This window comes from Mastigoproctus giganteus, chromosome 4 (genome assembly GCF_048544385.1).
Source record: "Mastigoproctus giganteus isolate SK-2022 chromosome 4, ASM4854438v1, whole genome shotgun sequence".
In the NCBI taxonomy this organism is placed as follows: domain Eukaryota; kingdom Metazoa; phylum Arthropoda; class Arachnida; order Uropygi; family Thelyphonidae; genus Mastigoproctus; species Mastigoproctus giganteus.
In genome coordinates, this window is record NC_143578.1 from 58,000,144 (window position 1) to 58,015,274 (window position 15,131).

The window sequence follows — 15,131 nt, forward strand, 5'->3', positions numbered from 1 at the left end:
AATAGCAGATTATGGAAAGAAATCAAATTTAATATCAAATTTCTCTAGAAAGTGCTGTTATTGTTGATCATTTTTGTTGGGTGTTCGTTTTAGATAGTTTGACATGCTGATTTGTCTCTTAGAAAATAATACTATTATAGACAGGGAAGTTCAAATTCACCCTTGTTTCCCCTAGGTAGGGAAGTCTGTATTTTCTCTCATTCTTGGATAGTATAAATTAGAAGTGCCCTGCATGCTCCTAGACCATTTTCATTCTCTTCATGTGTGAAGTCTATGACTTAATTGTAGATATCTTAGTTAAAGATGCACTGTTAGAGAAAATTTCACTGTTGACAAAAGAAGCAATCACTTTTGAAAGCTCCAGCGTATTTTAGTGTCTTGCCATATAATCATAATATTTTTAATCCTGTTTTGTTGCTTTAGTCAGTATATATTTTATATTAAGCGTACATCTATTTACTATTTTTTTTATTTTCATTACATTATTTTATTTTATTTATTTTAATAAACTATTTGTTATTTATCAGATGTGTACTATTGCAATTATTATGAGTAAAGATTTATATACTTTAGGAAATTTATTGAAATTTTATAAAATCCACTATATTAAGGCCTCATTTCAAGAAGGATGTAGAGCTGCTGGAACGAGTACAGAGAAGGGCAACAAGATTAGTGAATGGAACAAAGGGTTGCTCTTACGAAGAAAGGCTTAAGTTTTGCAAATTACAGAGCCTGGAGACTAGGCATCGGCGAGGTGATCTGATAGAGATATATAAGGCTTTGAATGGCTTGAGCATGCTCAATGCCGATGGGATTCTTCCTCTTGCTCAGAATAATCACCTGAGAGGGCATAAATTCAAATTGAGGAAGGACGGATGTCGGATAGATGTGCGGAAATTTGCCTTTAGCCAGCGGGCAGTTGGTTTGTGGAATAGACTCCCATCGCTTGTTGTTGAAGTTGATAGCCTAAACAAATTTAAGGCTCAGCTGGACAGGTATTTCGAACGAACGGAGGGGTGAAATGGGAGTAGTGGTTGTTTTTTTTTTTTTTTTTTGGCTGATGCTGAATAAGCTTGCTTTCTTGCATCATATGCCTCTACTAATGCTAATGCTAATATTTGCTTTAATTATCACTACATACCATTATTTTCATATAGGTTTAGCACTGAACTTGCAAAAGTTAATAACATTGTGCTGCATGGCAAACACTTTGGTCCACTAATCCTTTGATTCACAAAGAATTTGTTTGAAAATTTTTGTTTAAAACTAGAGTATGCCTCTAAATAGTTAAATTCACTTTTTAATCTTTTTCTTAATACTTTTCTGAGAGAACTATCTTTGATAATTTTAGAAAAAATTTTTACCTTGAATATCATGTGAAAAGAAAATGCTTCCTAAACTTGAAACATGAAATTATTTTTCCTTGTTTCTTATAGCATCGTCTTTTTTCTATTCTAATAAAATTTGAATCAAAGCATCATAAATTTTAACCGGTTTGTTTTTCAAGGATTTTAGTATTAAATTTCACTTTATCAACAGGAAGTGCAATCAAACATTTTTATATACAATAAACTGTTGAAATAACGGCACCCCAATTAAAGGAACATTCGAGCTAACAGCACATTGAAATTGGATGTTTACGTACAACGCAGATGTCTTGCAGTGCCGAAAAAAGAAAATGCAAGTCACGTGATTACTGTATTTGTTTACATTCATCTTTTTGAAAGTGAATTCTGTACTGATATCACAGATTATACCACTGTTTTACATTTATTTTAAATTAAAAACCCCTCACTGTGGCTCCTAAAGTTAATAAACCTCATACAGAGAAGAAAAGATGAACAACTTTAAAGCTTAGTGGTAAACTTTATATAATCCAAACTATTACATTAGGGTCACCCGGAAAGTTAATTCATATACCTATGTGTATTGTGTCTGTAAATTGCATGTGTTCTCTGGTCAATTGTTTTGCTGGAAAAAACCTCAGTTTCTGTTGAAAAAACCTTGCTATCTATGCCTGAGACTGACTAACTCAGCCACTGAGTGAAAAAAGCCTATAAAAGTTCCTCACATGATTGACAGGATTCAAACCCGGGCTTTTTCCACCCAGTGTGGGGAGGACAATGATGATACCACTGTGCTACCTGTGCAGGCTAAACTTGATATAATAAAGAAAATAGAATGGGGCATAAGTAGGAGTGTATTAATCTAAAAGATATTTCTTGGCTAAATGCCTAAGAATATGAAAGAGTTTAGTTATGCATGGGTAATGCACACACACATCATTTCTACTACCAAGGTAGTTTTGAGCATCATTTTAATTATATCTCATATTGTGAATACCTTCACAATGAGTTTCCATGGTATTGCACTACCTTGAATAAGTAACGCTTCACCTATGGAGAAGACTATTGTTATTTATTCTTGGAAAATACCATTGGAAGACAAATAGAAACCATTGCAGAAGGTTTAAAGACGCAGATAAAAGAACAAATAATTCTGTGTGGAAAATTTGTTCTGCAGTTGGACGAAAGTACAGATGTAGCTAACATGTTTCAGCTTTGGTATTTGTTCGATTCTATTTTGATAATGAAATACAAGAATTGCTTTTTTTGTGAGCCACTCAAAGAAAGGTGTACTGGAGAAGATGTATTCTCAACAGTTGTCGATTTCTTAAATAAAAACAAAATTTTATGGAAAAACTGAGTATTATTAGCAATGGAGTGGCTGTTTTGGTTGGAACAAAAAAGGATTTAAGGGCAAAGTTCTTGAGATAGCACACACACACGTGAAATTCATTCATTGTATCATCCATAGGCAAGCTATTGCAGCAAAGAAATTGGAACCTGAAATGCATAAAGTACTGCAAGATGTGATTAATGTCATTAATTTTATTAAAATAAACCCTTTGAGTAATAGAGTTTTCAAAATACTTTGTAATGAGATGGGGAGTGACCATGAAAATGTTTTATATCACACAGAGGTACGTTGGTTAACATGTGGTAAAGTTCTCAAAAGCATTGTTGAACTCAAAGATGAGTTACGGATTTTTTCTTTAGAAAAAGAGAAAGGTTGCAAATGGGCCGTTTTTTTTTTTTTTTTTGTGATGAGAAGTAGTTGTCAGTAGTGTGTTACCTCACAGACATTTTCGAAAAAGTAAACACCCTTAATCTATCTCTCCAAGGTAAAGACAATATTTTAAGGATGTGTGAGAAGGTAACTGCTTTTAGAAAAAAATCGCACTCTGGAGAGAGCATTTTGAAAAAGAATGTTTGGAAATGTTTCCATCATTAAGTGATTATTCTGTCGAAAATGATTCAAATATATCACTAATAAAAAACAACTGTACTTGGGCACTTACAAAAATTGGAAACAGAATTTTCAAATTTGTTTAGAAATATGTCAAATGAAGAATGTCAATGGGTTTTGAGTCTATTTGTTGAAACCATAAAGGTTCAACACCTGCTAATCACTGCCCAAGAACAGCTGATTGACATTAGGAAAGATGTAAATTTATGAGCTGAATTTCGTGAAAAACTGTTGCGTAATTTCTGGATGGGTTTGAAAAATGAGTATCCTAGTTGATCCAAATGGAAGGATTGCATCACTTGCTGATGCAATCCTTCCATTTGGATCAACGTACCTATGTGAGGTGACTTTCTCTGCAATGACTATTATTAAAACCATGTTTAGAAATAAACTTAACTTGGGACCAGATCTTCAGGTAGCTGTGTCCCAAAATATGAAACAAAGATATACAGCAATAATTAAAAATATTCATGCACATTGTTCCCACTAAAAAGTGCTGTTGATTTGATTTATACCACTCTATACTTTAATTTCAATTTCTTTTTGTTTTGTATTTTTGCATTGAATTAGATTGTGATCTTTTCAAATTATATATGATTTTATATATATATGATTCTAGATATAATGCATACCATGTAAATTATTTATAAATAAAACAAATGGTATTACATTACATTTACTACACTTGTTACATTAATGATTTCATATCATTTTGTACTTGAACTTCAATTTAAATTTGTTTTGTATTTTTTTATTTGTGATCTTTTAAAATTATATGTAATTTTAGATATAATACTTCCATGTAAATGATTTATAAATAAAAAAAATATTAAACTTATACATTTAATTTTTTATTGTGGAGTGTGCACTAGTCCATTTAAGTAAAATAAGGGTGCACAACCAAAAAAGTTTGGAGACCACTGCTCTAGGTGATTTTCTATTGCCTCCTTGGTTTTTTCCTACCACTGGCACAGAAATCACCCCAAGTCTAATGATGCCCTCATGGTTAACCTTAATACTCAATTTAAAATAATTGAGTATTGCAGTGCCTAATTCTTTAGCTGACATTCCTCAGCATAAGTAGCCTGACTGCTTTTCACAGCTAATTATATGACTAGCTTCCAAATAACTGTGTGAGTTATAAAATAATGGCATCTTTCAAACTGCTAGTCTTTAACCATCTTTAACCATCTCTTTATGATTTTTTGCTGCAGATTTTGCATAGTAATAGCATGTAAAGAGAGGGTATTATTACCAAAATAAACATCATAGTGGTATATGAAGGTACTTAGTTTGTTACAACAGACTATGATTATTCTTTGTTTTCAAAAGCTCTGTGGGAAATAAGTTCAAGCCCAACACATTTGGCATCTGAATTATTGTAATATTCAATCACATCCAAAAATGAACTATTGTGATTAATGCAAAGAAATGTATATATACCATTAATTGCTTACTTTATTTTATGTACAGTCAGTTCTGCTATAATACACATTTTAGAAACCAGAATTTTCTCTAATGCAACTGATATTTTAGGGAACAATGCAAATATAATGCAATTTTTCGCGTTGGCTCGTGTGCAATTTCGTCTGCGAGTAACACCTGGTGTTACTCGTCTGCGAGTAACACCAGGTGAACGCAAAACCCGGCACCAAGCTAAACATAGCGACCTGTGCAGCAATACATACAAGTTTATGAAGCTTTAAAAATGTCAAATGGGTGATAGCTATATTTCATATTTACTGTAGTTGTAGTGGTCAGAGACACACCATTGTCATTTGCTTTATTCATAAGATAACAGATGATATTGTAGGCCTATTCATGTTTGCAGGAGCTCACATTTTTCTATTTGAACAGAAATTTTGTGAGGTGATAGCATGAACAGAGGAGCACATTTCTGGAGGTCACTACCATAAAACAATAAAAACAAATTGCAGTTCCCGGTTTATTGCGCTTTTCTGTTAGTGTAATCTAATTTTAAATGGGTAGTAAACTCAATCTTATTGCATTTGCGATAATACGGATAGCTGGAATTGTGTGGGCTTTTGTTGCTAAGGTGAAATGTGTTTTCCCCTTCCATAAAATCTTCAATCATATAAAAAGCATAAATAAAATTTCAGAATCTTCTCTTCGTTCCTGTTATTTGAGCTTCTTAAATTTGTTACTCCATATCTCACTTGTGCAATTTGTGCGTGCCGTGTTTGTCGTTATTGATTGCTTATTTTTTTTACTGTTTTAAATTTTACAATCCAAAAAAAAAAAAGTCAGTGAACAGAAATATCAATTAGTATGCATATATTACAGTATTAATTAAGCTATGTATGTCAGGGTACATAGTCCCCAACCAATACAACATATCTTGTCAAGATAAAGTGCTATATTTATTGTAATATTTATTTATTTATTAGAAATTTAAGATGTTTAAACCTGCAATTTTATTGGGTTTATAACTTCTTTTTTTTAGTGTTTTACTTTCCAGATTGAACTTTTTTTTTGAGTGCTCTGCCCCATCCCTATTTTCCTCATAAGCTCTGTTGTTTTTAATGTGCAAAATACCATAATGCAGAGATTGTTAGGAAAACATATATTTCATTATAGCAGAACTGACTGTATTTCAGACATGACCAATAACCAAATTAGAAAAACTGTACTGTTATCAAATGTTAGTACTAGCAAATGATGTGAGGAAGCAAGCTTATATGTCAGCCAAGAAAAAAAAAAATGATAGGTAAAGGGAGGGTAATAGATAGTGTGGTGGCCTCATCCTAGATAGTCATAGACAATAAAAGACACAAAGTGCTGTTGCCTTGAAAACTATATTAGACATAGCCTAGTGTCTAAGGCATATTGTCACTCCCCATACAGTGTTTCAAACTTTAAATTGTATCCTCTTTAGTGAGGAGCTAAGTCGATTAGAAAACTCAAACGACAAACTTTTACTTCCTCGCTTTTTATATATAAGCTTGGTAAAACAAATTTTTAATTCCAGGTAAACCAAGTACAGTTTGATATGTACAAACGTTAATTAGCTAAAAAAAAAAAAAAAGGTAAAGTGCAGCCATTATCAACCCACTGCAGGATGTAAGCCTCCTCAACAATTCATGCTGAGGGAAATGGACCATAATCTGCCACGCTGGTCCAGTGTGGGTTTGCAGATCGACCGTATTCAGCAGTCAGGGGCTTGAACCCCAGTCTACTCAAGGAGCGTGTGCTACTGCACTCCCGCTCCTGACCACTCGGCTACGGAGCTAAGGTCGGGTCAATTAATTTAATTATAGCATTACTTGAATCTTTATTTGATTTGTTTGACTTTTGTTTAATATAGTAATTTTTCCCTTTTTCCATTATCTGAATTTGACTTCCTTTCTTCTTTGATTTATTTCTGTTTCTATTTATCTTTACCCGGCTCCTAAGAAAACTAGTTTTATTTACAGCTCTATACATTCTACCATTGGATTTGTCAGTTGGCAAAAATACAGTTTCTGCTATGTAGGCTTGTTGTTTGTTTGTTATTTGGTTTTTAGGAGCATTAGCAACTAAGGCCATATTGCTCCGGGATATGCGGTGGTCATTCCCTTGACCTTTCCACATCCTCCGTATTTGGTGGTGACGGGCTCGAACCCCGGTCTAATCAAGAAGCGTGTGCTACGTACTTCTATGTAGGCTCCTAGCCTTTCCATTCTGTGACAGTTTCAATATAAAAAGTATGTATTAATCCTTCATCCCCATTATCAAAGAAGGTGGAAGAAATTCTATCAAATATATCTGGTTATCTCCATAATCAAATATTTTAGTGACTTTTGTCACTTAAACAGATGTATTATTCCAGATTAGACTTGCCTCTTCTTCATTTCCCATCATTGTTTTCTGGTGAGTTCTGTATTCCTCTGTTTATTGCAGTTTACAAAAAGACATATTTGAATATTTAAATTAGTGTCTAAAATAAGTATTTCCAGCTGACTCAACGTGTGTGGGTGTGTGTGTGTGTGTGTGTGTGTGTGTGTGTGTGTGTGTGTGTGTGTGTGTGTGTGTGTGTGTGTGTGTGTGTGTGTGTGTGTGTGATTAGTATTTTTAATATAATACCTTTCTAACATAATTAGCTGTCTACCAGTTAATCATATATATATATATTTAATTAGTTATTAGAACCGACAAAGAAACATATCAAAATATTGTTTCAATTTAATGAAATAATGAAATTCTATTTTCCTCTATAATTCATTTGTAAATTAAGTTGCATTTAAAATGTATAAAAAGAAATCACTAATTTTTATTCTGTTTTTACAGAAAAGAAAATGAACAATATCCAGTATTTCCAGAAGAAGATGAAGGAGGATCATTGGCAATATTTAATCCTGAAGAATCCAAAGGAGATGATAGAACTCAAAAAGTTTAGTTTTTATGTTATTTTCATTTATCGTAATTTTTATTAAATTAAATTATATTATAAAATAAACAAAGTAGAATTATGCATATTTTTGTAACATCTTTAATATAGTTTTTTATCCTTATCCTTTTTTATTGTAATAATATATTTTTAAAAAATTGCCTAGAAAAAAATTATAATTTAATTTGTGTGAATCTTAAAACAGTGATGACATTTTTGATTAATAATTTATTTTAATGATATAAGACTTATATGGTATGATGAATAGAGAAAATGCCATATCAATTCAAAAAGAGTCCTAATGCCATGTACAGGTAATTTATCAGTTCCTTAATATTCACTTCAGTAACATATAATTATAACAGGACACCAAAAAACTCAGTGGAATTAATGGTGATAATTCTCTAGTATCACTAGTGCATTGACTACTTAGCAATATCATTGTCATATGCACCATACAGCTAGCCTTACATGCATGTGTTTTGTAGCAGTAAGTTGTGTGTGCATGTAAAGTTTCATGAAACAGTTCCCAGCCCCCTCAGTGAATTTCCTCATTGCCAAATGCTGATATATTTTGTTTCTTATGAGGATAATACACCATCCTATCAAGCAGACACTGTGATGTGGTTTTGAACCATAAGAATCAAGTTTCAATCTATATGTCACCTAAAATAGCATGCTTTTATAGCCCAGTATAATACTACTTTTCACTGAACCTTAGGTTAAGATGTCTCATAGCTTAGCCACACCAATTACATTTTAAAATTGTTTACTGCAATTCAAGCCAAATTATTCCACTGTTTTATGCTTTGATTACAGAATGGAGACAAGAAAAAAAAGGGAGCAAAAGATAAAAAAGGAGTAAAAGATAAAAGAGGAAGAGAAGAGGTAATAATTCTATCTGCCGAATATGAAGCATTTTCTAATCATTATAACATTATTATTATTATTATTGCTCTTATATTATTTCTCCCTGATTGGGAATTCCACCTCGTGACGGGTATTGCTACCAAGTACACAGGGTAGTTGTTGTTATGTCTGGTGTGACTGTTGGTTGAGGAACTCTCTGACTATCCTACAGGTGTTCAGGATTGTGACTTTCTGGAGTACCTTGTAGGTATTTGCTGGGAGACCTATTGCTGCTAGGCTGTTATGTAGGTTCTTTGACACCATACCTGTGGTTGACATGATGATCGGGATGGTCGTTACTTGTTCCATATGCCACATCTCTTTGATCTCCTGTCTTAGGTTCGTATACTTCCTGATTTTTTCCCCATGGGTTTTCTACAGGTTGCCAGTGTTGGGTACCACTATCCATAGCCGAGTGGTCAGGAGCGGGAGTGCAGTCGCACATGCTCTTTGAGTAGACCGGGGTTCAAGCCCCTGACTGCTGAATTCGGTCGATCTGCCAACCCGCACTGGACCAGCGTGGCAGACTAAGGTCCATTTCCCTCAGCATGAATTGTTGAGGAGGCTTCCATCCTGCAGTGGGTTGATAATGGCTGCACTTTACCTTTTTTTTTTTTTTTTTTTTTTTGTCAATCAGATAGTAGTCTTTTCCTTCTTATCCACAAGGGTTATGTCCGGTCTGTTGTGCGGGATTGTCCTATCCATTATTATGGCATGGTCCCAGTACAGCTTGTGAGTTGGGGTCTCTAGTACTGCCTGTGGTTCATACTTGTAGTATAGTACACTTTCTTTGGTCATCTGGTTTCCTTGCTAGCTTCTGATGTATTATCCTTGCTACCTGGTCATGTCCATGAGTGTACTCAGTCTGGGTGATCATCTTGCACCCCGTGGTGATGTGTTGGATCGTTTCTGAGGCCAGGTGGCATCATCGACATGTATCATTGGACATTCTTGGCTCCTTGGCGATATATTTTCTATAGTTCCTGGTGTTGATTACCTGGTCTTGGATGACTAGCATGAATTCTTCAGTCTTGGGGAAGACCATCCCGCTTGTGAGCCATGCATTGGAAGTAGTTTTATCTATGTGATCTTGATGGAGATTATTGTAGTGCCTGCCATGGAGTGTCTTCTCTGCCCATCTTTCTAGCTTCGTTTGTACCTCCTGGTTGGGGGGGAACTCCTCTCTTAGGTTGAATGGGGTATATGGCTGTCTATCTTCCTTATGGCCTGGTGGAGTGCTGCTGTGTGTTTCTGGAAGTAATCCTTCAGGTTAACTATCGCTGTCTTCTGTTGCTCAATGAGGTCTATCAGGCCCCTTCCTCCTTCTTCTAGGCGCCTCCATAGCCAGGTGGGAAGGAGCAGCAGTGCGTAGCACACGCTTCTTGATTAGACCGTTGTTCGAGCCCGTCACCACCAAATACGGAAAGGTCAGGGAATGACCACCGCATATCCAGGAGCAATATGGCCTTAGTTGCTAATGCTCCTAAAAACCAAATAACGACAACAAATAACATCCTCCTTCTTCACGGGCAATTGTTAGCCTCTCCACGACAGATCTAGGGTGGTGTTGGCAGCTCTTGGTCATCATTGTCCTTGTCTTTCTCATGATATCCTACAGCTCGGTGTTAGTCCAATCTACGACCCCAGAGGAGTATGTTAGCACTGGAACTGCATAGGTGTTTATGGCTTTAACTGTGTTCCCTCCATTCAGCTTTTCTTTCAGCAGGTTTCTGAGCCTCTGTTGGTATTTTTCAGTCAGGCAGGCCTTAATTTCCTTGTGCTGTAACTGCTGAGTCTGCATCATCGCCAAGTACTTGTAGGCCTCTTCCTCTGCCATGGCTTTAATCTCTTTACCAGTCTGCAGCTGGTAGTTTAGGTTGACTAATTTTCCCTGGTGCAATCCGTGGGTCTTGCATTTGTCTAGACCAAATTCCATCCTAATATCATTGCTGAATTCTTCGGTGATCTGGAGTAGTTGCTGGAGGTGCTTCTCGGTTCCCACGTAGAGCTTGATGTCATTCATGTACATCAGGTGGGTGAGGGTGTACAGATTCTTCCTTCCTTCTTTGAGGTTATATCAGTACTTGCTACTGTTGAGCATGGTGGATAGCGGGTTAAGTGCTAGACAGACCCACAATGGGCTCAGGGCATCTCCCTGAAAGATTCCTCTCCTGATGGGGATTGGCCTGGTTGTGATGTTTTCGACCTTAATGGTGGTACTCCATTTCGCCATCGTTTCTTCTAGGAAGTTTGTCACTATCGGGTTGACTTTGTAGATCTTCAGTGCCTCTATTAGCCAGCTATGAGGCATGGAGTCGAATTGCGGTAATCGATGTAGGCTGTGTACATGTTATGCCGCTTCTTGTAGGCTTGCTCCATAACCGTGGTGTCTATGGTTAATTGCTCCTTGCATCTTTTGCTCAGCTGCTTGCATCCTTTCTGCTGTTTGGCCATTATGTTCTGGCTCTCAAAGTGGTCTGGTTATGCAGAGCTGCATAACTTCCTGGTTATGCAGCTGGTCAGATTATTATTATTATTATTATTTTTTTATTTATTTATTTTTTTATGTAAACCCCAAACACGAGAGGTATTAGAACCTATAGTACTTAGTACCATGCTTGGGTTTAATTATTATTATTATTATATTATATTAAATAATATTATTATTATTATTATTATTGCTGTTGCTCTTATATTATTTCTCCCTGGTTGGGGGGTTCCACTCCATGACAGGTACTGCTCCCAAGTACACAGGGTGGTTGTAATGTCTGGTGTTACTGTTGGTCGAGAAAATCTCTGACTATCCTACAGGTGTTCAGGATTGCAACTTTCTGGAGTTCCTTGTAGGTGTTCTCTGGGAGACCTATTGCTGCTAGGCTGCTATGTAAAGTCTTTGGTACCATACCAGTGGTTGACATGATGATTGGGATGGTTGATACTTCTTGTATATGCCACATCTCCTTGATCTCATGTCTCAGGTTCGTGTACTTCCTGATTTTTTCCTCATGGGTTTTCTGAACATTGCTAGTGTTTGGCACTACTATGTTAATCAGGTAGGTAGCCTTTTCCATCTTCTCCACAAGGGTTATGTCCGGTCTATTGTGCGGGATGGTCTTATCCGTTATTATGGCTCGATCCCAGTACAGCTTGTGGATTCGGGTCTCTAGTACTGCCATATAATTATATGGTATTATTATTATTATAACTGTACACATCATTTTAAAAATATATTTTAAGCAATGATTGCAGTTGTTTTTACTATGGCATAATGATTTACACATACTTGTTGTACTACTTAATTTGATCCAAATGAAAGGATTTATTATGCCTTAAATAAAAAGTTGTGGTATGTGAATTAATTCCTAACCTCTGGTGGTACTAATGCACTCAGCATTACATTCAATTTAAATTATATACTGTGGTTGGGAGGAAAGAGTCTAAGATAATGAATCCTTAAAAATTGAGAAGGGAGGGAAAACTTCTATTAGAAAAAGCTTTTTGTAAAATTTATTCCTAATCTGATTTTTAAAAAGGAAGATGGTTTTGTTTTTATCAAGGATTTGGTAAATAGTACAACCCACTATTTTCAATTCTCCAATAGGCATTAAAATGGAATGCTGGAGAAACCTTTAAAATCATTTTTGATATATAAATATACATCTGTGATTCTGCTAGAAAGATCTAAGGGTTAAAATAAAAATATCTACTTCTTTCAAAAAAAATTATAACTGCATCAAACCTACCTCTTATATCTATTATATCCAGTGAGCATGCAGTTCACTATTATAGTAAAAATCAGACCTTCTGGACTATCAGCCATCCATTCACTACTGTCTTCCATGCTGTCCTATTTTCTATTGCATTTTCAGCTCTATCTAGATTAAACGCCCTCTTTCTTCTAATGCTACTAACAATCCACCGTCCTCTTGGTCTTTTTCTAAGCCTATTACCATTCATTTTTAGACACATTCACATATGCGCATATTGTCTTCACCATGTTCATTTGTTCGTCCATCTGCAAGTAACAGCTTAACTCCCAGTGGACGCATTTGTGTGAAATTTTATATTGTGCCTTTTAAAAATATTTGTTGAGCCATTCCAGATTTAATTAAAATTGGACAAGTAGAAATCTGGCAATTTGTATGTAAAATATAAATTCATAGATTAAATGTAGTTTTAAACGCAGTCTTGTTAAATTTAGATAGTCCATGCACACATTTCACATGTATTATTATGTATCACTTGTGAAGAGATACATATATATATAGAGAGAGAGAAAGAAAAGACACTGAAAAAAAAAGTATATGGGAGGAGAGTTGTAATTAAACTGAACAGCTAAGTTTAGAGAACATAAAACTATAGAGTTTTATTAAGTAATAATTTTAATAATTAATTGATAAAGGAACTCTATTTACTTTTCACTTCTATTAATTATAGTAAGAAAAAAATTTATTTAATTTAATATTAAAAAAAATTGAATAAGCCTGAAATTTAATGTACTGTGTACATTAACCAATTCGTTTCTTTGAATATCTGTTTCAGTTAATCTTCCTACATTATCTTCCCTAATCTTCCTACTTATACAATCTTCCTACTGATACAATATAAGTGCTTACCTTTAATTGGATTTTTTATTTACCTTTAATTGGATATTAAAGGATTTGTTATCCTTTAATAACCTTTAATTGGATATTAAAGGTAAGTAAAGGATTTGTTATCCCAAATTTTTTTTTTATTTCCTCATTTGTAATATGGCCTTGCCATTGTTTTCATCCCATTTATTTTTCTAAACTCTCATTTCTGAAGAGTCTAATTTTTGATTAATTCCTCTATTTTCTCTCCTTTATTCCTTGAATGGGTTGAGCACGCTGAATTCTGATGGGATCCTTCCACTTGTTCAGATTACGAACCTAAGGGGGCATAAATTCAAATTAAGAAAGGACAGATATAGAATAGATGTGCGGAAATTTGCCTTTTAGCCAGCAGATGGTTAATTGCTGGAACAAACTTCCATCTGTCATTGTGGAAGTTGATAGGTTGAATAAATTTAAGGAGGAACTGGACAGGCATTTGGAGGGAATGGTGTGATTTTTTTTTTTTTTTTTTGGCTGATGCTGCATAAGCTTGCTTTCACTTGCTTTCATACACTTGCTTTCTTGCATCACATGCCACTACTACTACTACTACTACTACTCCTTTGTTTAGCAGGTCATCAGAAAATTTATTTCAAACTTCTGAAATATTATTTTCTATCCTTCTCTTCTGTTTCAACTTTGAACTTATCATTTTCCCTATATGCCAAAATGTTTTTATATCTTCCTGATACTTGTTTTCCATATCTTTTCTGAAACATTTCCAAGATTTTTATTTAGTCTCTTTCACATATATCACAGCTCTCTTGTATTTTTCACTATATTCCAGTAAGGATTTATTTGACAAAAATTTCTTATAACATTTTTCCTTTTATCTGATTGTCCCTTAAATTTCTTGGAACCTCCATGGCACTCTGAATCTCTTGTCTATCAGGACTTCTTACCCCTATATACCCCTTTTTCAGCTTCCACTAAATTTCTCTTAATTTTTTGCTATTCCTCATCTATAGACTTCTTACCATCAGATCAGAATTGCTGTTTAACTTTTCATCAAGAAGGTTTCTGTATTTAATGTCTGTTGGCAAATTTGAAAACTTTGATTTTTATCCAGTTTTGCAATTTTTATACCTCTAATTTTTGCACTTTGCCAAAAACAAGATAATGGCCACATCATCTCAAATCTTCTATATACCCCTTTAACTATTTGTTTAAGATCTTTGTCTATAATGATATAGTCAGTTATGCTTTTTTGTGTTTCTGTTAAGCTTTCCCCATATAAATTTGTGGCTGTCTATATTCTGAAGTATTGTGTTTTGGTTTGTCTATGTTAGTGATTCTCAACCAAAATTAATTTAGGTGTTCCTCCACAGATAAAAAATCTGTGGAGGAACACCTAAATTAATTTTTCATATCCTGAGAAAACATTACCTATGAAAACATTTACAGGCTAGAAAAATTGATAGCAAGGAATGCAATTCAATTACTGCTAATTATTGTCAAGAAAATTTATTTGTAAAGAGCTGCTATATATATATATATATATATATCAGCTTACATTGTAAGAAAAAAAAAATTAGGCATTTTTCCTGTCTTTTATTATATTATCAAATTTTTTTTTTCAAACATGAAAACATCAAATCAAAATAAAGTTCACATCCAAAGTCAGTATAAGGTTTACTCTCAGTGAGACACTTGGGCTTATTTATTTTTGCACAAATTTTAAATTCTTATGCCTTTGATACGCCTTTGATATTGAAGAAGACGATCAACATGGTTTTCACTCGCAATTTTTCTAACTGCACTTTTTTCTTATGGGGAGAAGACAGCAAACGTCATTCTGAACTCTGATGTTTTGTCTCGGGATCATGTTGAAATACCAAACTCTCATCACTGGTAACAATTCTACTCACAAATGTTGGGTTGTTATCAACACA

The 15,131-nt window shown here is 34.5% G+C and overlaps 1 protein-coding gene across 1 annotated transcript in view; it reads left to right on the top strand.

The window, feature by feature from the left end:
* Positions 1 to 15,131, top strand: part of LOC150086753 (dynein regulatory complex subunit 11-like) — a 283,392-nt gene that overhangs the window by 120,397 nt on the left and 147,864 nt on the right. The window contains exons 8-9 of the mRNA XM_090372244.1: positions 7,597 to 7,699; positions 8,516 to 8,584. Of these exons, the coding sequence (XP_090228370.1) occupies positions 7,597 to 7,699; positions 8,516 to 8,584 (172 nt within the window). The remainder of the gene's footprint in view (positions 1 to 7,596; positions 7,700 to 8,515; positions 8,585 to 15,131) is intronic.